Source organism: Ursus arctos, unplaced genomic scaffold (assembly GCF_023065955.2).
Source record: "Ursus arctos isolate Adak ecotype North America unplaced genomic scaffold, UrsArc2.0 scaffold_14, whole genome shotgun sequence".
Classification (NCBI taxonomy): domain Eukaryota; kingdom Metazoa; phylum Chordata; class Mammalia; order Carnivora; family Ursidae; genus Ursus; species Ursus arctos.
Genome location: NW_026622808.1, coordinates 40,429,130 through 40,453,895, shown reverse-complemented (window position 1 = coordinate 40,453,895; position 24,766 = coordinate 40,429,130). Strand labels below are relative to the sequence as shown.

The 24,766-nt window shown below is 49.3% G+C and overlaps 1 protein-coding gene across 4 annotated transcripts in view; it reads left to right on the top strand.

The window, feature by feature from the left end:
• FAM3D (FAM3 metabolism regulating signaling molecule D) overlaps positions 1-24,766 on the top strand; it is a 38,539-nt gene that overhangs the window by 12,194 nt on the left and 1,579 nt on the right. For 2 of the 4 annotated variants that reach the window (XM_057311842.1, XM_026501135.3), the window contains exons 3-9: positions 1,329-1,436; positions 3,950-3,973; positions 7,282-7,399; positions 14,864-14,922; positions 17,969-18,019; positions 22,650-22,734; positions 23,434-23,560. In XM_057311842.1, the coding sequence (XP_057167825.1) occupies positions 1,329-1,436; positions 3,950-3,973; positions 7,282-7,399; positions 14,864-14,922; positions 17,969-18,019; positions 22,650-22,734; positions 23,434-23,560 (572 nt within the window). The remainder of the gene's footprint in view (positions 1-1,328; positions 1,437-3,949; positions 3,974-7,281; positions 7,400-14,863; positions 14,923-17,968; positions 18,020-22,649; positions 22,735-23,433; positions 23,561-24,766) is intronic. The other 2 variants (XM_057311843.1, XM_057311844.1) reach the window with 2 other exon arrangements.

The window sequence follows — 24,766 nt, the reverse complement described above, 5'->3', positions numbered from 1 at the left end:
GTTTTAGAATCAGTGCACTTTTCTGGGTTCAAACGCAACCTCTGTCACTTACCAGCCAAGTGACCGCCTCCCTGAGCCTGTCTCCTCATCTGCAAAATGGGAATGATCAGTAGTATCCAACGGAGGTTTACCATGAGGATGAACTGAGATAATGTATATGAAAGCTGTTGGCGTGCTGCCACGAACAGGATATATGTAGAATGTGAACTGATACCCAGGGAGAATTCTGGGTGCCTCCAGCCACACTGTGCCCCAGAAGATGAGGGACTCCCACAGACCTGAGCCATGCCCGTACATGATCCAGGGGGCCTTCGTCCCCATCCCAAGTAGCCAGAGGCCAGCACAAGACCCCAGAGCTGAATTCAGGGCCACACAGAGGTCAGGGGCAGAGCTAGAGAACATGGCCCGAGGGCAGTGGGGCCACCAGAGTCCCTGTGCTGGGAGGTGTAGTGGAGCCCACTTCTGGCTCTCGTGGGAGAGTGAGGGAAGGGAGTGAGACCGGGAGCTCTGGGGGGCTGTCCTGTGTGTGGGGTTGCTCCCCACTGATGCAGAAGCAGCCAGGCTGTGAGCCCGGGGAAGCCACGTCAGCAAGGCAGAGTGTGTTCCTGTAGGTAGCGTCGTGCGGTTCTTTGTGGTGGCTTTCAGGGGGAATGATGGAAACTGTGAGGGACCAGCCACAGCCCCAAGCCACCCTGGAGGCTGCCTACTAGGGACAACCATCACATCCCTCCCAACAAGCTGTGGGCTCAGAAGCAAAGCTGTCGAGCCATGTCCACTCTGTGACTGGGGCATTCCTGCCCAGAGAGGCTGAGCTTCTGCCAGAGGTCACACAGCAGCAGTGGCTGCCCGGAGCTCTGGACCCAGCCTTCCCGACTCCTGTGGCGTTGGGCTCACCCCCTCGGGCTGTCTGCAGCAGAACCTGCCTTCTGCTTGGCTGCCACACCTCTCAGGCCTCACCTCAAGGTGCTGGATAAAAGTGCAGATTCCCAGGCCTCACCCCTCAAGAGTCTGTCTCTGGATGGCTGAGTGGAGCCCAGGAAGGACCATTTCTAACTCTTTCTCCCTGTGGACCCACCTTAGGAAATGTGGCCATGCAATCTTGCAGCACGATCTCACCATTTGATCATTGCCTGAATTCACACACGGTCTCACCACATGGTCCCCTGACCTGGTCCAAGGTGTGGGCGTTGGTCTGGGGCTACAACAGGGGGTCTCCTGGTGGGGTCTCATGACATGGTCTCACTGGGGGGATTTGGTAAGGACTCACAAGTAGCCTTGCTATGTGGCCTTGTGATGACGCTTCGTGGCCGTATCTGCTTGCTCTGCAGGTGTGCTTCGCCTCCTGGCCCTCGTCTTTGCCCTGGTCGCCACATGGATCTTTATTCGCAGCTACGTCAGCTTAACCATGAAAACTATCCGTCTGCCTCGCTGGCTGGGTGAGTGGGGCTCACTGCTGGGTACAGGGACTATGGACCAGGATGGGGCCAAAGATATTCCTCCCGCCATCTGTGGGTGACCCAGGAGGCAGCCAGACATGGCGGGGTGTGGGCTGCCTTTGGGACTCCAGCCTCTGTGGGGGTGGAAGCTGCCAGGAAGGCTGGAGCCCATGGGGAACAGAGAAGTGTTCCAAGGCCCTGGCCATAACATATGCCTGCATCAAGGGCCAATTTGGAAATGTGATTCCAAGAAAAAAAAGGACAGAGGGAGGAAGAAGGAAGAAAGGGGGGAGGGAGAGAAAGGAGCCAAGAGAGACAAAACTGAGCATTGAGTGGCATCCAACTGCAGGTGCTGTCACCTCTTCCTGAAACACTCTTCGCACAGATGTCCCTACAGCCAGCTCTTCTCCAACTTCATGTGTCTGCTCAAATGTGACCTACTCAGAGAGGCCTTCCCTAACAACCCCAGTTGCAGCATGCCCCCTCCTTCTTCTTTAGCCCCTCATGTCAGCCTATTTCCTTCAGAGCTTCACCATCATCCATCATTAGGGTGTTTATTTATTTGTCTAGTTGGTTGTTTTGGGTTACCATCCCCTAGAATGTAGGCTTCTTGAAGGCAAGGATTTTATCTTGTGTACATCCATTTCTCTAGCACTCAGTGCAGAACAGATGCTCAGTAAACATTTGGTGAATGAAAGAAAAATGAATGGATGATGGAAGCATGGATTGGTGGATGGTGGATGGAAGGATGGGTGAACAGATGGATGTATAGGTGGATGAATGGATAGGTGGCTGGATAGATGATGGGTGGATGGATGGATGGATGATGGATGGATAGATGGATGATGGATGGATGGATGATGGATGGATGGATGAATTGTTGATAGATGGGTGGATTGGTGGATGGTGGGTGGGTCGGTGGGTGGATGGAGAGATGATGAATGGGTGGATGGATGCGTAAATGCATGGATGGGTGGGTGGGTGGATGATAGATGAATGATGGATGGGTAGATAGACACATGAGTAGATGGGTGATGGATGGGTGGATGGATGGATAGATGGGTAGACGGATAGATGAGTGGATAATGGACGGGCAAATGAATAATATATGGGTGGATGATGGATGAGTAATAGATAGCAGTTGCTTACATGCATAATCTCATATAATCTGCACAAATGGCCCCATGAGGTGATCCATGGTTGTGGAGTGGACTCATACGTGACCTCATGGTGTGGTTTTATGTGTAGTCTAAGAAAAGAGAAGCTTGGAGAGCTTCAGGGAGAAAAAAAGTTGCCCAAATTTCCCTTATAGATGTCAGCAGGAATGGGAACGCAAGTCTCCCAGGTCCAAATCCTTTCAAAAGAAAGAAAGAAAGGGAAGGGGTTTATGCCTTTGCATTTGTCCTCCTTGTATTTAGAGAACCACCTCCACTGACATAGTCAAACTTAATAACCTCTAGTGGCCCAGGCTAGCTCATAGCTTCACAGCAGCTAGAAGCCAGTCACCCTAGAGAGGAGTCTCCGAGATCCCGCACCTCACCCACTTCTTGTCAAGCGCGGCTCACACCCATGTCAGGATGAATTAGATAGACCCATGGGGGCCACCATTTCCCCAGCCCCAGGGCACTGCTTTTACAGAGATGGACTTGGCTGTGCTGACAGCCTGGGAAGAGATGGGCCCAGGTCAGTGTAGGAGGCTCAGAGCAGAAGTGGAGCTCAGGGGCATCCTCTAGAGAAGAGAGCCCCAGCCTGAAGTGAGAGAGAGGACAGGTTTGAAAGTACACCCCAGAACTCAGCCACCTGAAGTCTGATGAATCAACACCTCCAACCAACAGTCATGGAGCAACTATTCTGTGTTAGGTCCCAGGGACCCCAAAATGAGAAACATGTGGGCCCCGCTCATGGTCTGAGTCGGGAAGACAAATGGACTTAATTACAGAATATACAAAAACAGAAGTGATGATCCAGTCTCGAGAAATGCTTACAGTGACAGGACATGCAACCAGTGGGAAAAGGGGCCGTCGAAAACCATGAACGTTCAGCCACTGGAAGGGGTAATATTCATTTTCTTCAGAGGTTCCTAGTCTGGCTGCACACACCCCCCACCTTATTATTTAATGCATTAATATAGAAGTATATATATTACTGTAGTACAAATTTATGTTTTAATATTTTATTATTATACTGATATATAGTTGGTTTCCATTCTAATCTATTTTATTTTATGCATTTAATAACATGCCCTGTTAGAGTAGGAAGTGCTGTGTGTGCGTGTGTATGTGTGTGCGAGTGAAGGGGTGGCAGCAGTAAGTGAGAGAGGGCTCCCTGACAGGGTGGGACTTTTAGAGCTCACTTCAACATCCCCCACAGGAGGAGAACCCTTGGCCAGGCCAGGCCAGTGCCAGCCTCCAGCCTCCAGCCTCCAGCCTCCAGCCTCCAGCCTCCAGCCTCCAGCCTCCAGCAGGGGGCACCCAAAGCATTTTCTCACTAACAAGATTGTGTCTTCTCTCCAGCAGGTTCGAACTCCAAGGAGATCAGTGAGTATCACCCCAGCCCCGCCTTTGCCTTAGGGTGAGATTTCCCAGCACTGCTCCTACTGGCCCTGCAGGCCTTAGAAAAATCCTGGTGTCCAGAATCTGCCCAGCTCTCTCCTCTCATGGCCCGATGGTGCCTTCTGAAGCCCCCGAGCCCTGTAGCAGTAGTGGCCTCCTCTCAGCCATTCAGACTGATGGAGATGACTCAACTCTCCCTTCCCCAGTCCCCCCGCCCTGCAGTCTGGATTGCCACCCTTGTCACAGCACCCGGCCCTGCACAGCCACCTCCCCACTCTGACCCCCACTGAGCCAGAGCCCTGAAGATGGGCGCTGTGCTTATCATCATCAAGCAGCGACCCCAGGGTTGGTTCACAGTTCCTGTTCCAAAGTATCAGGGGCCATGTGGGGCACTACAGGTGCCCCCAGAGTCATACAGAAAGGGGTGCTGATTGTCTGTTGGGGCAGAAGTGCCCAGTGTGCCGAGAGAGATAGGGCAAAGTGTTCTGGGCTCCGGGAGGGCTACCTCTTCCAATGGGATGAGGTCAGAGGAGGCATCAGGGAGGGAATGGCAAAGGCCTAGAGCCAGGAATGTGTGGGGCTGCGGGGGAGACCATGGCTCCCTGCAGAGCCCCAGAGTCAGGCACTGGGAAGTGGGAATGCCCAGGCCTCCAATGCTGGACACTGCAGCCGCCCGAGCAGGGCCTCAGCAAAGACCCCAGCTCCCAAAGTGTGCAGAAGGTAGAAGGGAGGGACAGTTATGATGATGATGATGATGATGATGATGATGATGATAAGATGATGGAGGACCTACTACGTGCCAGACACCATATTCAGAGCTTTGCAGGCATCTCAGGCAATCCTCACCGCAACCCTGGTAGGTGCTATAATTATCCCCATTTTATAGGTGGGCACACTGAAGCTCAGAGAAGTAGGAATATCTTGGCTAAGGCAACACAGTGGTACATAGTGGAGCTGGAGTTCACCCACAGGCTAGCCCAGAGCCCACCCTCTCAACACTCCTTGCAAGAGGCAACATCTCCAAGTCCCCCTTCTCCCACCGCAACATAGTAGTGACTGAAGAGGGTCATAGTTCCAGGAGCAGAATTGTGACCGAGAAGGGCATGGGAGCCCCCGTGCACTGTGGGATTACAGAGAGCAGAGACCAAATGGATCAACACAAACCATTCGCCCCACACCTGCGACTCCATTGACCTGAGCGTCCTGAGTCATATTCTGAAGTAGACAGAGTCATGGCATCTCGGTGCAAACAAGCACTCAGGCATCATCTGCTAGGGCCAGGGCAAATCCAGGCACACATGCTGCCTCCTGCCCCGCCCACCCTCCTGCTCGACATTGCCAGTCAATCCAGCACTTGCCCGCGGGCCCACAGGTAGTCTCTACAGCTTTATCATTAAGCCTCTAAGAGCAGATGCACTGACAGTTCAGAGAAAAGCTATTTGACAACCCTGATCTAAACCAGCTCCCTCATTTTACAGCTGGCAAAGGTAAAGGGAGAGACTTCTGGCAAGTCACGCCGCTGATTACGGAAGAGCAGCCCACATTTCCTGACCTCTCCCCCTCCCGTGCTCAGCTTCACGCCCTCAGCAACAGCACTAGGGGTTTCCAGAGGGCTTGGGTCTCAGGGTTTGAGACAGCTGGTGGGGGCAGCCCCCCACCCCGAACCCAGAGAGCAAATCCCCTGCCTCCCAGTGGCTGAACCCCCTGGACATCATCCCCTTCATCCAGTAGCTGGACCGTGAAGGCTTTATGGTCAGAAAATCAATTCTGGAAAGCCCGCTTAAGCCAGCCTGTTGACATCAGGTTTATCAGACTTAGCTGCAGTTGATTAGACTCTGGGCAAACTCTAGGGTGATATCCAGGGCCTGGAACAATCCCTCCAGCACAGGTGAGAACGTCTGGCCTCAAGAGAAAACTGGCCTCTCCGTGAGGGGACGGGGGACCTGAGGTTAGGGCCCAAGGCTCATAGGAGAGGAGGACCCCTCCCCAGCCTCATCCTCAGCCTCATCTCACCTTCAGGCAGGTGCTGGGCCTCCTGAGAAGGGTCCTCTCCAGAAGGTGGGGAAGGGGAGTCAGGTCCCCACATCTCCAGCCATAGGCCCAGACACCCACTCATCCCCTAACAGCCCCTTATGTCTCTGCTCCTGGCCCCCATCCTGGTGACAATGTCCTGGTTTGAGCTCTGGTTATACCCATCAGGTGGGTGGATTAAAACTTGGGGTGGGGGGAAGGGCAGGGCAGAGAGCCTAGGATAGGCATTCCACGCAGACCTGCAGGGCTGCCCACCTGTCGAGGGTACCCTGGCGTGAGTGGCATTCACTCCTAGGAAGGAGCAGCTTTACCTACTCAGAAGTGCCACGGGCTTGCCAAGGCTCGCACCAGTGCGTTGTGTCCCCCCAGAGGGGCACTTTTCCCTGATGCACGTAAAGGCTCCCTAGAGGCTGGCAAGATCCTCATCACCCTGACCACATGGATTCTCCCAGTCTCGAGCCTAGCCCTGCCCAACGCTCTGTGCGTTCATTCCGTGAAAATTTACTGAGTGCCTACTACGTGCCAGGCACAGGAGTAAGCGGCACGATTTAACAAGATCATAAATGTAAAATGCTTGCCGCAGTGCCTACCACCTCCCTCAGCGGCTGCAGCTTCTCTCAGGAAGCCTGTGCGTTTGCTCCAAGCGGGTGCTGCCGGAGCTCAGCCAGATGCGCGGCTCCGGGCTGGAGAGAGGCTGCTCGATCACGGCTTTCCCTTTGCAGGGGCACTTTCTCTAACTCCGTGTTTACGCAGTCCTCCCTAAGGGTACTTTCCAAACTGTCAGGTGGTATTTAAAAGGGGGGGGGCATTAATATAAATCAGAACCTGCGGGGCCGAAAGCACAGGTGACGGATATCCCAGCTCACAAAGAGGCCGCGGAGGACGGAGCAGCCCAGCAGCTGTGTTTGGAGGCCCTACGTACATCTCCCGCCTTCCGCGTGCCCTGTGAGGGCCGCACGCAGAGGACGCGGGTCCTAAGCAGAGCCAGGCTCCGTGCTGGAGCTAGAGCTGTCGTGCTAACCCTGAAAACGAACTCGAGGGTGGTCAGCCACACAGCCGGTGCCCTGCGTCTTTGACGGGGTGGCTGGAGGCGCTGTGCGCCCAGAAAGGGGCAAGCCCCCCAGACTGAGGCGGTGCGCGAAGGCGGCTTGGGGAGGCCCGTCTGCGCTGGGTCCCGAGCCTGCTCCCCCGCCCTCTCCCCTGCCTCCTCCGGAGCCCCGTCCCGAGCTGCCAGCACCGAGGTTGGTCTGTTCCCTCCACAGAGGCCGTGAAGACCAAGTGCGGCCTCAGCAAGCCCTGTCCAGACAACTTCTTTGCCTTTAAAATCAGCAGCGGAGCCGCCAACGTCGTGGGCCCCACCATGTGCTTCGAAAACTTTGTGTAAGTTTCTTGCGTTTCGTTTCTTTTCATTCGTTCAATGGCAAATTCGGAGGCTGCAAGGGCGGGCCCTGAGACCGGTCCACACCTTCCACTCGCTTCCTTTCCCTCTGGGTGGATGAGTCGCACTTAACGATGATTCTCACAGCTTTCCCTGTCAGCCAGCACCTTGCGAAATGCTTCCCGGCTTCCTCTCATTCAATCCCCCAACGCTCCCAGAGGTGGGGCTGTCATTATCCCCTTTGCAAAGATGAGAAAATGGAGGCTCAGACAGCATTACCCAGCTGACTCGTGGCAGAGTCAGGATTTGAACTCAGGTCTGCCTGACAGCCAAGCTGCCGGGCTTCCTATATAAGATCAAGATCCAGGCATCAAAGTTCAGATGTGGCAGGTGTCAGGGCTTCCACCCAGGTGCAAGAGGAAGACTACGCATTATCCAAACCAGCTGGTAAAGGCTCTGGGGCAGTAAGTCTATCCTGCCAAAGGAGCCAGAGATAGGTGATTTATTTATTTATTTATATTTATTTAAATTCAATTTAATTAATATGCACTGTATTAGTTTCAGAGGTAGAATTTAGTGATTCATCAGTAGCATGTAACACCCAGTGCTCATTACATCACGTGCCCTCCTTAATGCCCATCGCCCAGTTACCCCATCCCCCCCCCCACCTCCCCTCCAGCAACCCTCAATTTGTTTCCTATGATTAAGAGTCTCTTATGGTTTGCCTCCCTATTTTCATCTTATTTTATTTTTCCTTCCCTTCCCTATGTTTATCTGTTTTGTTTCTTAAATTCCACGTATAAGTGAAATCATATGATAATTGTCTTTCTCTGATTGACTTATTTTGCTTAGCATAATACCCTCTAGTTCCAGCCTCATCATTGCAAATGGCAAGATTGCATTCTTTTTGATGGCTGAGTAGTATTCCATTGTGTGTGTGTGTGTGTGTGTGTGTGTGTGTGTGTGTGTGTGTATACCACACCTTCTTTATCCATTCATCTGTCAACGGACATCTGGGCTCTTTCCATAGTTTGGCTATTGTGAACATTGCTGCTATAAATATTGGGGTGTGGGTGCTCTTCAAATCACTGTTTGTATCCTTTGGATAAATATCTAGTAATGAAATTTCTGGGTTGTAGAATAGCTCTATTTTTAACTTTTTGAGGAACCTCCATACTGTTTTCCAGAATGGCTACACCAGCTCGCATTCCCACCATCAGTGTAGGTGGTTTCCCCTTTCTCCACATCCTCACCAACACCTGTTGTTTCTGGAGTTGTTAATTTTAGCCGTTCTGACTGGTGTGAGGTAGTATCTCATTGTGGATTTGATTTGTATTTCCCTGATGCCGAGTGATGTTGAGCATTTTTTCATGTGTCTCTTGGCCATTTGGATGTCGTCTTTGGAGAAATGTCTGTTTGTGTCTTCTGCCCACTTCTTGACTGGATCTTTTGTTTTTTGGGTGTTGAGTTTGATAAGTTCTTTATAGATTTCAGATACTATCCCTTTATCTGATATGACATTTGCAAATACCTTCTCCCATTCTGTAGGTTGCCTTTAATTTTGTTGACTGTTCCCTTTGCTCTGGAAAAGCTTCTTATGTTGATGAAGTCCCAATAGTTCATTTTTGCTTTTGTTTCCGTTGCGTTTGGAGACATGTCTAGCAAGAAGTTGCTGTGGCTGAGGTCGAAGAGGTTGCTGCCTGTGTTCTCCTCTAGGATTTTGATGGATTCCTGTCTGACATTTCGGTCTTTCATCCATTTTTAGTTTATTTTTGTGTATGGTGTAAGAAAATGTCGCAGTTTCATTCTTCTGTATGTGGCTGTCCAATTTTCCCAACATCATTTGTTGAAGAAACTTTTTTCCATTGGATATTCTTTCCTGCTCTGTCAAAAAGTAGTTGACCATAGAGTTGAGGGTCCATTTCTGGGTTCTCTATTCTGTTCCATTGATTTCTGTGTCTGTTTTTGTGCCAGTACCATACTGTCTTGATGATTACAGCTTTGTAATATGGCTTGAATTCTGGGAACTGTGATGCCACTAACTTTGGTTTTCTTTTTCAACATTCCTTTGGCTATTCAGGTCTTTTCTGGTTCCATACAAATTTTAAGATTATTTTTTCCAGCTCTGAAAAAATATTGATGGTATTTTGATAGGGATTGCATTCAATGTGTAGATTGCTTTGGGTAGCATAGATATTTTAACAATATTTGTTCTTCCAACCTGTGAGTATGAAACGTTTTTCCATTTCTTTGTGTCTTCTTCAATTTCTTTCATGAGTGTTCTATAGTTTTCTGAGTACAGATCCTTTGCTTCTTTGATTAGGTTTATTCCTAGGTATCTTATGGGTTTTAGTGCAATTGTAAATGGGATCGATTCCTTAATTTCTTCTGTCTCATTGTTAGTATATAGAAATGCAACTGATTTCTGTGCATTGATTTCTATATCCTGCCACTTGGCTGAATTCCTGCATGAGTTCTAGCAATTTTGGGGTGGAAGTCTTTTGGGTTTTCCATATAGAGTATCATGTCATCTGCAAAGAGTGAGAGTTTGACGACTTCTTTGCTGATTCGGATGCCTCTTATTTCTTTTTGTTGTCTGATTGCTGAGGCTAGGACTTCTAGTACTATGTTGAACAACAGTGGTGAGAGTGGACATCCTTGCCGTGTTCCTGACTTGAGGGGAAAAGCTCTCAGTTTTTCCCCATTGAGAATGATATTCGCTGTGGGCTTTTCGTACATGGCTTTATGATATTGAGGTATGTTCCCTCTATCCTTACACTGTGAAGTTTTAATCAAGAAAGGATGCTGTGCTTTGTCAAATGCTTTTTCTGCATCTATTGAGAGGATCATATGGTCCTTGCCCTTTCTTTTATCCATGTGGTGTATCACATTGGTTTATGGATGTTGAACCACCCTTGCAGCTCAGGAACAAAGTCTACTTAGTCATGGTGAATAATCCTTCTAATGTACTGTTGGATCCTATTGGCTAGTATCTTGGTGAGAATTTTCACATCCATGTTCATCAGGGATATTGGTCTATAATTCTCTTTTGGTGGGGTCTTTTGGGATCAAGGTAATGCTGGCCTCATAGAACAAGTTTGGAAGTTTTCCTTCCATTTCTATTTTTTGAAACCACTTCAGAAGAATAGGTATTATTGCTGCTTTAAATGTTTGGTAGAATTCCCCTGGGAAGCCGTCCAGCCCTGGACTCTTGCTTGTTGGGAGATTTTTAATTACTGCTTCAATTTCCTCGCCGGTTATGGGTTTGTTCAGGTTTTTTATTTCTTCCTTTTTCAGTTTCGGTAGTTTATCAGTTTCCAGGAATGCATCCATTTCTTCCAGATTGCCTAATTTGTTGGTATATTGTTGCTCATAATACGTTCTTACAATTTTTTGTATTTCTTTAGTGATGGTTGTGATCTCTACTCCTTTATTCATGATTTTCTTTATTTGGGTCCCTTCTCTTTTCTTTTTGGTAAGCCTGGCTAGGGGCTTATGGATCTCATTAATTCTTTCAAAGAACAAGCTCCTAATTTTGTTGATCTGTTCCACTGTTCTTTTGGTTTCTATTTCATTGATTTCTGCTCTAGTCTTTATTAATTCTCTTCTGCTATTGGGTTTAGACTTTATTTGCTGTTCTTTCTCCAGCTCTATTAGGTATAAGGTTAAGTTGTGTATTTGAGACTTTTCTTACTCTTGAGAAAGGTTAGTATTGCTATATACTTCCCTCTTAGGACCGCCTTTACTGCATTCCAAAAGTTTTGAACAGTTATGTTTTCATTTTCATTTCTTTCCACGAAATTTTTTAACTCTTTAATTTCCTGGTTGACCCATTCATTCTTTAGTAAGGTTCTTTTTTAACCTCCATGTATTTGTGTTCCTTCCAAATTTCCTCTTGTGATTGAGTGAAAGTTTTAAAGCATGAAAATATGCAGGAAATAATCTCAATTTTTTGGTACTGATTGAGACCTAATTTGTGACCCAGTATATGATCTATTCTGGTGAATGTTCCACGTGCACCCGAGAAGAATGTATATTCTGTTGCTTTAGGATGGACTGCTCTGAATGTATCTGTGAAGATCATGGGGTCCAGTGTGTCATTCAAAGCCCTTGTTGCTTTGTTGATCTGCTTAGACAATCTGTCCATTGCAGTGAGTGGGGTGTTAAAATCCCCTATTAGCATATTATTATCAATGTGTTTCTTTAATTTTGTTATTAATTGGTTTATATAATTGACTGCTCCCATGTTAGGGGCATAAATATTTATAATTGTTAGATCTTCTTGTTGGATAGACCCTTCAATTATGATACAGTGTCCTTCCTCCTCTCTGTCTTTGGTTTTATTTTTTTTTAATTTTTTATTATGTTTGTCGCCATACAGTACATCATTAGTTTTTGATGTAGTGTTCCATGATTCATTGTTTGCGTATAACACCCAATGCTCCATGCAATACATGCCCTCCTTAATACCCATCACCGGGCTAGCCCATCCCCCCCACCCCACCCCCCCTCTGAAACCCTCAGTTTGTTTCCCAGGGTCCATAGTCTCTTGTGGTTCATTCCCCTTCTGTTTACCTCCCTCTTCATTCTTCCCTTTCTTCTCCTACCAATCTCCCCGCTATTCCTTATGTTCTACAAATGAGTGAAACCATATGATAATTGTCTCTGCTTGATTTATTTCACTTAGCATAATCTCTTCCAGTCCTGTCCATGTTGCTACAAATGTTGGGTAATCGTTCTTTCTGATGGCTGAGTACTATTCCATTGTATATATGGACCACATCTTTATCCATTCATCTGTTGAAGGGCATCTCGGCTCCTTCCACACTTAAGCTATTGTGGACAATGCTGCTATGAACATTGGGGTCTGTATGGTCCTTCTCTTCATTACGTCTGTATCTTTGGGGTAAATACCCAGTAGTGCAATTGCTGGGTTATAGGGTAGCTCTATTTTTAACTTTTTGAGGGACCTCCACACTGTTTTCCAAAGTGGCTGTACCAACTTGCATTCCCACCAACAGTGGAAGAGGGTTCCCCTTTCTCCACATCCTCTCCAACATTTGTTGTTTCTTGCCTCATCAATTTTTGCCATTCTAACTGGTGTAAGGTGGTATCTCAATGTGGTTTTGATTTGAATTTCCCTGATGGCTAATGATTTTGAACACTTTTTCATGTGTCTATTAACCATTTGTATGTCTTCATTGGAAAAGTGTCTGTTCATATCTTCCCATTTTTTGATTTGATTATTTGTTTCTCGTGTATTGAGTTTGAGAAGTTCTTTATAGATCTTGGATACCACCTTTTTATCTGTAGTTTCATTTGCAAATATCTTCTCCCATTCTGTGGGTTGCCTCTTTGATGACTGTCTCCTTTGCTGAGCAGAAACTTTTTATCTTGATGAAGTCCCAAAAGTTTGTTTTTTCTTTTGTTTCCTTTGCCTTTGGAGACGTGTCATGAAAGAAGTTGCTGTGGCCGATGTAGAAGAGGTTACAGCCTATGTTCTCCTCCATGATTTTGATGGATTCCTGTCTCACATCGAAGTCTTTCATCCTTTTGGAGTTTATCTTTGTCTATGGTGTGAGAGAGTGGTCAAGTTTCATTCTTCTGTATATAGCTGTCCAATTTTCCCAGCACCATTTATTGAAGAGACTGTCTTTTTTCCACTGGATGTTTTTTCCTGCTTTGTTGAAGATTAGTTGACCATAAAGTTGAGGGTCCATTTCTGGAGTCTCTATTCTGTTCCATTGGTCTATGTGTCTACATTTGTCTGATATGAGGATTGCCAACCCAGCTTTCTTTTAATGTCCATTAGCATGATAAATGGTTCTCTACCCTCTCACTTTCAACCTGGAGGTGTCTTTGGGTCTAAAATGAGTCTCTTGCAGACAGCATATTGATGGGTCTTGCTTTCTTTTCCAGTCTGATACCCTGTGTCTTTTGATTGGAGCATTTAGCCCATTTACATTCAGCAACTATTGAAAGATATGAATTTAGTGCCATTGTATTATTACCTGTAAAGTTGCTGTTTCTGTACATTGACTCTGTTCCTTTCTGGTCTATGTTACTTTTGGGCTCTCTCTTTGCTTAAAAGATCCCCTTTAATATTTCCTCCAGGGCTGGTTTAGGGATCTTTTAGTTTGTTTGTCCTGAAAGCTCTTTATCTCTCCTTCTATTCTGAATGACAGCCTTCTGGATAAAGTATTCTTAGTGCATATTTTTCTCATTTAGCACCCTGAATAGATCATACCAGTCCTTTCTGGCCTGCCAGGTCTCTGTGGACAGGTCTGCTGCCAGCCTTATGTGTCTAACCTTGTAGGATAAGGACCTCTTTCCTGAGCTGCTTTCAGGATTTTCTCTTGAAACAGGTATTTTAATGGGGATTCTGGGGGCATCTGGGTGGTTCAGTCAGTTAGATGTCTGCCTTCGGCTCAGGTCATGATCCCAGGGTCCTGGGATCAGGTCCCGCATCAGGCTCCCTGCTCAGCAGGGAGTCTGCTGCTCCCTCTGCGCCTCTTCCCACTCATTCTCTCAATCTCTCTCTCTCTCTGTGTCTCTCAAATAAATTAAATCTTTTTTAAAAAATAAGGATTTTAAGCCTAACTCCAACTTAAGCAAAAGAAGGAACTTAGTGATTCCCATATACAAAATGCAGAGATAGCAGGCTTCAGGACCAGCTGGATCCAGGGGTTTAAAATTGTCATCAGGGGTCCCTCTCATACCATCTTTAGCTCTGTTCTCTTCTGTTAAATTCAGTTTTCTCAACATGAAAATGAGTTGCTTCCTGTGAAGGAGGGAGGCCATTAGCTCGTTGACATATCAGCCCAGGCTGGCACCCCACTGGGAAGAGAACTTTCCCATCCAAATTATCCCTGTAAAAGTCCCAAGACTGAGTTTCCTTGGCTGGCCTGGGTCACATGACCATACCTGGCTCAATCACTGTGGGCAGGGACGCAGGATGCTCTACTTGTCCGGGCCTGGAAGACCGAGGTCAGTCCTGAGAACTACCTAGTCTGAGAGTAGAGAAGGACAGTTTTCCCAAGAAACACCAGAAGACTGGAGCGTGGATGTTGGGCAGGGAGCAACACAGCTGGATTCCACACGGCAATCCCAGCCACTGCAGGAGCGCAGCAACGCTCTGGGCTCTGCCTTCCTCCCAGCGACCAGGCCTCACTGCTTGGGGGAGGTGGGCTGGTCCCACCTCCAACACCTCAGAGCCCCAGGCAGGGACCTTCCCTCTTTTCCGAGCAGACTGTTCTCGTCCAAACATGCCATGAGCATTCCTCAGAGAATCCAGCCCACCACTTGTTTCCAGGAGAAAACAGATGGCCCAAATTATTCTGTGTGTTTCCTAATGCTTCTGCAGAGCGCCATGTGGGCCCCCTCAGAGTTCCAGAGTCACAAAAGCAGAGTGTTCGTTCCACACTTGGGACCAACTGTTCTATTTTGTTTTTCTTCTTCTTCTTCAGGATCATGAGTCCTGTGAAAAACAACGTGGGCAGAGGCCTGAACATTGCCCTGGTGAACGGTGAGCTGCCGACCCACCCCCCAGACAGCCCCGACCATGCTCTTAGTACTGGGGGTGGGGGGTACGGGGAGGTAGTTAACATTCATTCAACCAACACTGGCTCAGCTCCGACCATGTGCCTGGGGCCGTCCTGCAGTGCATGGGAGGGGAAGCTTGTGGGAACAGAAGGTCTAAAAGACCTGGTCCAACCCACCAGAGTCCTGACCAGACCTCTGCCGTGTGCAGCTGTCCCAGGAGGATATGCTTCTCCTGTGAAGCATGACCCCATCCTCAAGGCCATGCAGCCTAAACCAATACACATGAAACCATGGGGGACAACCACCAACAATGTGAGATGATGAGCTGATTGCATACCTTCATTCATTCATTCAGTAAATATTGACAGCAGCTACTATGGGCCAGGCCCTGTACAGAGCACTGGGGTAGGTCAGCCATGAACTACAAGGACCGGCCCTGGCCTCACACTCCCTGGGGTCTCCATGAAATTGATCACCAATCCAGTGGGGTGAGCATCTATGAAGGAGAAAGAAGCACAGCTCTGAGAACTGGGACACAGAGCTGGGGACGGGGGCATCAGGGGAGGCTTCCAGAGGGAGGTGCTGGTCAGCTGAGGCCTGAAGGATAGTAGGGGTTGGCCAGAAAAAAAAAGTAGAGGAGACTCCTTCGAGGCTGGGGCAACACTGTGCAGGGAACAAAGAAGGGAGGAGTCGGGGGGAAGGATTGGGAGCCATACAAGGTCTTTCTGGATGCACCAGAGAAGGAAGGATGACAGGTATAGCTTGGGGGGGGGGGCAGGCAGGATGACAAGGTGAGGGGCTAAGCATCCTGCTAAGAAGTATGGGCTTGAAGCTAAGGACAGTAGGGAGCCTCAGAAAGGCTTTGAGCAGGCCATGAGGGCTCAGCCCTGCATGCCAGAAACTTCCTTCCAGCTTGGAGTAGGGAAGCTGGAGTCCGGGAGACGTTGCGGGGGAGGCCCACAGCCTCATTACCCTGCATTTCTCGCAGGGCACAACTGCAGGCCAAACCTGAAACAGGGACACATTTCAGGAGCAGGTGGGTTTATAGGGACATAGTAAGGACCAGGTGCTCTGCCCTAGCAAGGACACTCTTCTCTGCCTTTGGAGAGGCATGGATGAGATGGAGAGCAAAGGCCAATTTCCTGAATCTAAGAGCTGCTTCCTGGGACAAAGGGCAGAGCAGGTGGACAAAGGGCACAGCAGATACTCAGGAAGGAAAAGGTCAAGCTTGTGTGTGGCATGACTACGGGAACACACTTAGGAAGTGACAGGGCTGGAGTGGTTACTCCTAGGGGAGCCATCTCCCTTCTGCCAAGAAATCCTGCTGCGTGGGGGGAAAGGTCAAAGCCTGGAGCAAAAATAGAGCCTTACCCAGAGCAGGAGGTCAGAAGGCAGCCCTGACCAACTTCTGGGAAGCCCGAGAAAGGTGGGGTCTGGGAGGGGCAGGAGGCTGAGCGGGGGCATGCCCCCTCCAAAGTCTTGAGAAGGAGAGCAAGGCCTGATTCACTCCACTGGCAGCTCCTTCCTACAGGAAGGGCATGGCGCTGTTCCACCTAATCTCCGCTCACCCCCCTCCCCCGGCCCCTCCCCACAGGGCAGGAGCTGACCCTGGCCACAGCCCATCTGGCTGAAACCTGCTCGTTCTCTCCGCCCTGAAATGGGCCACTGCAGAAGGAGAATAGTTTCCCATGAGACAGGCTCAGACTAGGGCCTCCTTCCCTTCCCCTCAGAGCAAAGACCAAAACAAGTATCCATAACACCAAGAGCTAATGTTTATTGAGCCTTCACTGTGTGCTGCCTATTTAATTCAACCTCATCCCCGTGCTAGGGTGGAGTCGTGCGCCCTATCCCCACGTACCAGGTAAGAAAATGGAGGCTCAGAGAGGTTAGGCCACTTGCCCAAGGTTACACAGCCGACAGAATCACCTAGATTTGAACCTGGATCTGGCTGACTCCAGGTTGTAATCGCTCAGCTGAACTAACTTCCCTAGACTAAAAACCTCTGGAAGCATCTACTGCTTGCCAGCTGTGGAGAAGTCCAATAAATCACTCTCAGGGCCTCAGGGTCTCACCTGTATAATAAGCCAGCAAGGACTGCTAAAGATTAGTGGTTCTCAGTCTTTTAGGGGGCAGAGATTCCTTTAGAAATTGTGCAAACTACACCTCTTGCCCCTAATTCCAGAAAAATGTGTAAATATAAATGATCAGTTTCATGTGTACAACCCCCCCCCCCCCCCGCCCCTTTCCACAGACCCTACACTGGAGGCTCGGAGAATCCAGGAAGGGCTGCAGTGTAAACCCTCCACCCACCCAGCAGTAGAGCCTCCACTATCCAGGCCCTGTCCCTACCCTCTCAGGGATGCACAAACTGGCTTGGGGGGAAGGGACCTGTGGTGAAACTATAGAGCTTGCCATCCCCTCTGCAACACCCCCATCTAGTGGCAGAGAGTGAGAACTGCGACTTCCTGTAGGACTTGGACCCTTCGCAAAACACACCAAGGCTATTCAGATGACTGGACTCGGACTCGGAGCTTTGAGTACATTCAACCCACTGCATATCCCTTTGCCTTCAAGAGTCGGAGGATTGAAATTATACATTTCCTATTTAGGAAGAAATAATGATAACAATTGCAGTTATTTTTATTACTGGTTTCCAGCTAAAATTTGTCTTGTATGTTTACTGCCTAGTTTAAATTCAGCTCCCTCAGTTCCCATAGCCCATTGTTCAGATGCAACAGTTGAGGTCAAAATACTAATTTGTGCATTAGGAAGTGGCGAGGCAGAACACAGACCCAGATTGGCTGGATACTGTTCAATTCCAGAGATCTTCACCGTTATGTTCTGGTACCTCTCAGATCAGCCCAGAAGTTAGTGGGCCCCTGCGCAGTCCTGCGTGCTTTCTATCGGACCTGACTTGACTCACATTATTATTCCATTTTTAGATCTTAGACTAAAGAGTAGCCATTTTCTGCAAAATGATAGGCAGGATGACCTGTTTCAGGAAGTCAGTTTTGCTCTCTCACCCGCAGGAACCACAGGAACGGTGCTGACACAGAAATGTTTTGACATGTACTCTGGAGGTAGGCATCTCTGTTGGCGCTGACGTCACAGGGTGGGCTGAGCTCCTTCCTATGGCAAGAGAGCCGTCAGGGTGCTGGGACACTCGGCTCTCGTCTCCACCGGAGACGACCAGAAGGAAGCACGGTAGGGTTGGAGGACCATCCTTCTGTCTTTGAAACTCCTTTCTGCTGTCTTAGTTGGCTCTCCTGGGTGCAGATCCTGAGATCAGAAGTCAGGTGCAACAGTTTACTGGGCAGGAGGTGATCTCAGGAAATGCCAGCCGGAAGTGAGACAGGGAGAGGGAGACAGCCAGAACTGTGTGCTACCAGGCTCAACGCTGCGGGCAGCTGGAACTCGGGAGCCAGTGTCAAATACATGCCTCAGATCTCAGAGGGGCATGGGAGCTGGGGCGCTCCCACCCCTAATTCCTTGGCACTTCCCACATTTCTGGTCTGCCCCAGGGCACAGAGGAGGATCTGGAGGTCAGAGAGGACCTTCAGGCAAAGAAATGCTGGAGCTGGCAGTTGGAGGCCAAGCAGGTGCACGCTCAAGTGCTAAGGACAAGGACACATGGCTCAGTTTGCTCTGCTAGGTAAAGGGTATTTTATTTTAAGGCCTCATGGGTCTCTCTTGGGCCCAAGGATGGGACAAGGCCTCCTAGGGCCCAGAAAGAATCACTCTGGGGCTCTAAGCTCTCTGCGTCTTTCTGCAGACATCTTTTCTTCTCTCTGCCCAGGCACAGTATTTGAACTCTGTGCATGTGACCACCCCACTGTCCTCCCACCCTTAGCACAGCCTGGGGACAGGCCCCTGACCTACCTGGGCTGGACTTTCCCACCAGCAGCTTCCTCACCCCCAGGCTGCCTGGCAAAGCTGTGTTGAGGGCGGGAGTCTCACCCAACAATCCTGACATCTTCCAAAACGTGGTGGAATCTGTCCCAAACCGTGTATGCCACCCACTGCCCAGCTGGCAACCCACCTCCTTCCCTCTGACCCAGTGAACCTCAACAAGGCGTAAAGAAGCAGCAGGGCAGCCCCTCGCAGGCAGCAGAAGTCTTGGTCCTGCAAGGACAGGTTTCCATCAGGACAGATAACTGAGCTCAGCCCCCTTCTCAGAGTTCAGCTCAGCTCCGTTTCCCTTCCCTGTACCTGCGATCTCAGGGCCAGCTCTGGGCTCAGGCATCACTACCTTCCTGTGCCCACCTAAACACATGAGCCCCAGAGGGGACAAAGCCAGGCAGCAAGAAAGGGGGAAGCCCTCTTGGCTTTGCAAACAAAGGAGGGGCTGAAAGGCGGGCAGTGGGAATCGGGTGCCCAGCAGTCACAGCTGGGAATGTAGGGAAGGTGTTCGGCAGCACCACACTTCGAGACAGCAGCTGGCGCCCTGTCCTGGGCCCAGGGCTTCGGAGGGTCCCCTGGGTCCCCTGAGGGCCATCCTCCAGTGAGTCCCACCCCACAGGTCGGGTCTGCAGGGCCTGAGGACGTGCTGGGCGGAAGCCTGCATCGGGGCCCATGCAGACTTCCAGGCATGCCCCGCTAGGACAGAAGCTGCAGACACACCACTAGGACCGAGGGATGGCCAGGGCACGGCAGTGGCTGGAGGCGAGGGGGTGGAGGAGACGGAGCTTGGACAGGCAGGCGGGGGGTGTGCATGTGCAGGCACGCGAGGCCCCCTCCTGCAGGACCGAGCTGGAGACGGGTGAGGAGACGGTGGGGCAGGCTAGGGGCCAAGGGCCAGAGACCGTCATGTGTTCTCTGTCCAGGACCCTGCACGTGTTTGGGGTGGCCAGGCCAGGTTTATGGAAAAGATCCAGTCTCTGGAGTCAAAGACTTCAGGCTGAGGCAGTTGACACCTTTTGCACTTGAGTTTTGTCATCTGTAGAATAGAGGTAAACCACAGTGTCCTCTTCAGGAGATGGATCTGGGGGTTTGGGTGGGAATTGGCACTAATCATTGCGAGGGGCCTGGCCTGCCTGGGGGAGGGCCCGGGGGTGCAGTCAGCCTTCCCCCTCCCCTTCCCTCCCCTCCCGCCCTCCATCCACATGACTCGGAAGCAAGGAGGTCATTGTCAGAATGAAAAGGGTAAAAAAAAAATTTTTATTTTTATTAATTTAAATTCAATTAATATGTAGTGTATTATTAGTTTCAGAGGTAGAGGTCAGTGATTCATCAGTCTTATATAGTACTACCCAGTGCTCATTACATCACCTGCCCTCCTTAATGTCTATCACCCAGTTACCCCATCTTCCTACCCACCTCCCCTCCATCTGTTTCTTTCCTATGATTAAGAGTCTCTTATGGTTTGTCTCCCTCTCTGGTTTCATTGTTTTATTTTTCCCTTCCTTCCCCTATGTTCTGTTTTGTTTCTTAAATTCCACATATGAGTGAGATCATATGATAGTTGTCTTTCTGTGACTGACTTATTTCACTTAGCATAATACCCTCTAGTTCCATCCATGTCATCTCAAATGGTAAGATTTCATTTTTGATGGCTGAGTAATATTCCATTGTGTATGTATACCACATCTTCTTTATCCATTCATCTGTCAATGGACATCTGGGCTCTGTCCATAGTTTGGCTATTGTGGGCATTGCTGCTATAAACATTGGGGTGCAGGTGCCCCTTCGGATCACTACATTTGTCTCTTTGGGGTAAATACCCAGTAGTGCAATTTTCACTGGCTCTATTTTCAACTTTCTGAGGAACCTCTGTACTGTTTTCCAGAGTGGCTGTAACAGCTTGCATTCCCACCAACAGTGTAAGATGGTTCCCCTTTTTCCTACTGTTTCCAACACCTGTTGTTTCCTGAGTTGTTAATTTTAGCCATTCTGACCCGTGTGAGGTGGTATCTCATTGTGGTTTTGATTTGTATTTCTCTGATGCCAAGTGATGTTGAGCAGTTTTTCATGGGTCTGTTGGCCATTTGGAGGTCTTCTTTGGAGAAATGTCTGTGTCTTCTGCCCATTTCTTGATTGGATTGTGTTCTTTGGGTATTGAGTTTGATAAGTTCTTTATAGATTTTGGTTATTAGCCCTTTATCTGATAAGACATTTGCAAACATCTTCTCCCATTCTGTAGGCTGTCAAAAAGAGTAAAAAAACCTAAATTTTATATTGCTCTTTTATGAACATGGATGTAACCATGACTGTTGGGGACCCAGAAACAGAAGCATTTGAGGACAAGTCGCCCCTTCCCACAAGAGATAAAAGGTGGCAGTGACTTCTTAAAGTGAGAGGATAATTAATAGAAAGCACACTTCATTCTTTTCCAACTTTACTGTCCATGCCAGACAAGAACAGATCTTGATATCTGTAGCTCATGGCTCCAACCAATTTTCAGAGTTCCCTCTTTTATCTCAAGAGTTCAAGGGCCATTTTACTAACAGAGCTGCTGTGGTCACTGGCTACAGGCCTCTGTCTTACTGAGCTGGTTGGTGGCTGGCCTTGCTTTCAGGGTTTGATTTTAGGTCCAAGGGATCCCTGGGGAATACTAAGAACTGGCTCATCTTCGTGGGTGTGGCCTGTGGGCAAGGCAGCCACACAGCCCTGGGCTTAGAGCAGACTCGGGTTTAGCCTGATGCTCTGCCCTCACCATCTTGAAATTCTTAATTTTTTAACAAAAGTCTCCACGTTTTCATTTCTCACTGGGCCCTGAAAATTATGTTGCCCATCCTGCTAATAATTGCAATTCCATTATAGTGCACTTTCTGTATGCCCTGAGTTGTTGTCACATTTGGTCTTTACAGAAATGCTGTGGGCAGGGCTATGCACCATCCTCGTGTGACAGATGTAGCCCCTACTTTTCCCACTAGGCCCATCTTGCCCATACCTCCTCAACTGTTCAAGAGCCCCCTGTGCAAGTTACCTCATATCCAGAGTACCACCTGAATTAGTATTTTCTTTTGAATCAGCTCACTTTTTTTCAACATAAATAATGTTAAAAACTTAGGGCAGGGATATAATTTCTTATCAGTTTTTATGCAGAAAAGGTGACCACAAAAATAAGCACAATGGAAACAAATCCATGTCCTTGAAGTGAGCTGGATGCTGATGTCTCCCCAAGGAGCCACACCCAGGCCTACTTTCTGGTAAACGCAGAGATTTTGCAAGTGCAGGGAGGTGTTAAAGATGCAGAGGGAGGCTTGGTCCTTGGCATAAGCTAGAGAATTGTAGCGCACTGATGTTCTCTCTGTGTGACCTGAGTTGCCTGTGGTGCAGTGGATATCCTCTCAAGTCAGCACAGACAGGCTCTTAACCACCTCCTTCTAAGCTGGTGTGCAAAGATCCCAGAGTTCCTGAGAGATGACTGTGCTCCATACCTTGGGTGCAGGTCCCTAAGCGCCCTTAGAACAATCTCTCTCGCTCCTGGCTGCATATCAGAATCGCCTGTGGAACTTTTGAATTCCAGTGTCCACCCCGCCCACCTGAATTAGGGTACCCTTGCTCCATGCACTTTGCTCTCCCCTGGACAAGGGCTGCAGGGAGCTCCATCCAAGGTGTCGCCTCCTGCTGGCCCCTGAGCTTCCGATGGAGCTCCGTGTCAGCCTGCCCCTGGCCACTCCTGGATCTTCAGGGCAGTAACAGAGAATGAGAATGACCAGCAGTTATTTCCCTTCAATAACCAGCACCCCACTTTCTTTCCTCCCCCAGATGTTAAGCTCCTGGTAAAATTCCTTAAAGAAATTCCAGAGGGCACGCTGGTGCTGGTGGCCTCCTATGATGACCCAGGAACCAAGTAAGTGGGAACCTTCACCTTCCCGGCCATGGGTTGAAGGGAACCAAATGCTTCCAAGCCCTAAGTGCCTTTTCCCCCGCTCTCCCACTTACTCTGTCTTCTGGCAGCTTCTCCTAGGGAAATAACCAGATACGTGCACAAAGACATGTTCATGGCAGTTCATCACAACCTTGGTTACAACACTGGAAAACTGGACATACTGTCCCTGTCCAATAAAGACCAATTAGTTACAGAAATTACGACACATGTTGATATGACGTAGTATTATATACATAGAAAAGGATCTACTCCATCAAAAATGATGATGTAGAAAATAGTTTAAGGGCCTGGAAGAATGCTCACCCTTTAGTATTAAGTGGAAAAAAAACAGATTATAAAACTATTAGTATGATTCCCCAGTGCATGGGGGGAAAAGACATTAAGGAAATACATTAAAATTTTACAATGATTATGTCAAGTGGGGTGAGACTATAATTTTTAGTTTCTCTGTGATGTTCCATATTTTCCAAGTACACATGTGTATTTGTAAACAGAAGCAAAACCGTACTACTGGCCACTTAGCCCCGTTCCTGGTGAACACGACTCTGCAAGCATGGCTGTTGCATCCAGCCAAGGGTGGAGCAGAGGGCAGGCCAAGTGCTTGAGAACCTCACGCTTCTCCCACCCCTCCACCTCACTGTCCTCTCTGGTTCTCTGCAGAATGAATGAGGAGACCAGGAAGCTCCTCTCCAGCTTGGGCAGTTCCTATGCAGAACAGCTGGGCTTCAGAGATAGCTGGGTCTTCTTAGGGGCCAAAAACCTCAAGGATAAAAGCCCTTTTGAGCAGGTGAGTTCCTGGCGGCCTCTCCATCCCAGTGAAGCAGGTGGGGGTAAGGTGCCAGGGATGGATGGACAAGGACTGGGGTAACTTGGGAGGGACAGTGTGGGGACCTCAGAGGTCAGGGTGGCCCGACTGGCTAATCCGCCAGCAGGAAGTAGCCTTGACCATTTTGCGAGGAGCTGGGTCACATAGAAATGGATAACTACCAGGAAGGAGAAGGAAAAGGAGAAAAGAAGGATGAGGGAAGGAGGAATGGGGAAAAAGAGAAAAGAATATAGAGATGAAGCCTGCGTGATGGGCGAACAGGGGGCAGGATGTGTCGCTTCTGGTCCCATTGGAAACCTAAGCCAAGCCCCTTTTCTCTCTCTCTCCACTCTCCTGCCCCGGGGCCTCAGGCTCCCCACCATAGGGGAGAGGTTTAGACCAGGGGCACTGTTCCCTTCTAAGCTCCCTGTGGAAAGGATAAATTTGCATCAAGAGGAGGACACAGGAGAGCCCACCTGAGTACATGGAAGGGGTCAGGAGTGGACCATGACAGGCGGCTCTACAGTCACTACTCAGGGGTGGCCCCAAGCCGAGTCTGGGAGGCAGCCCACAGTGGAGTCTCCGGGGTGCTCTAGAGGAGGAAAGGGGAGTCAATGAAGGGGTGGGAGCCTCCAGGGAAATGTTGCACCTTCTCTCCCTGTCCCCCATCTGTGCATCCCCAGCTCAGAGCAATTCCCAGAGGTGGGAAAACTAGCCAGATCTTCCGGGCATGAAGCGGTCCCTTGTCTGGTGGTGAGAACATTCTGCTCTGCCTAGACCCCAAGGCAGGCAGCTCAGAGTCGATTCGGACACATAGGACTACTGAGGCGAGTGAACTCTTACCCTGAAGGCAGAAGGGAGCCCTGGAAGGTTTAAGCGAAAAGCGACAAGAGCAGATGGATACGTAAGAAACACTAGCATTCAGCAAGCACTTGCTCTGCGCGGGCTCGGCTGAGCAGGTTACCTGCAGGTCCTTCTTTCATGCCCACAGTGAAGTAGGTACGATTCTCCTCCCACCCCCCAGTCAAGGATCCGGAGCCGTGGAGAGGTTTCAGGCAGCTTGTTTGGCTCTGATGAGGATGTAGCTCTCCTCCCGGTCTGCTGCCTCCACGGAGAGTCCTGATGCTTTTAGCACAGCCTCCGTGGCTGAGCACAGGAAGGCAGGGGGGAGACCCAGGCAGTAATCCA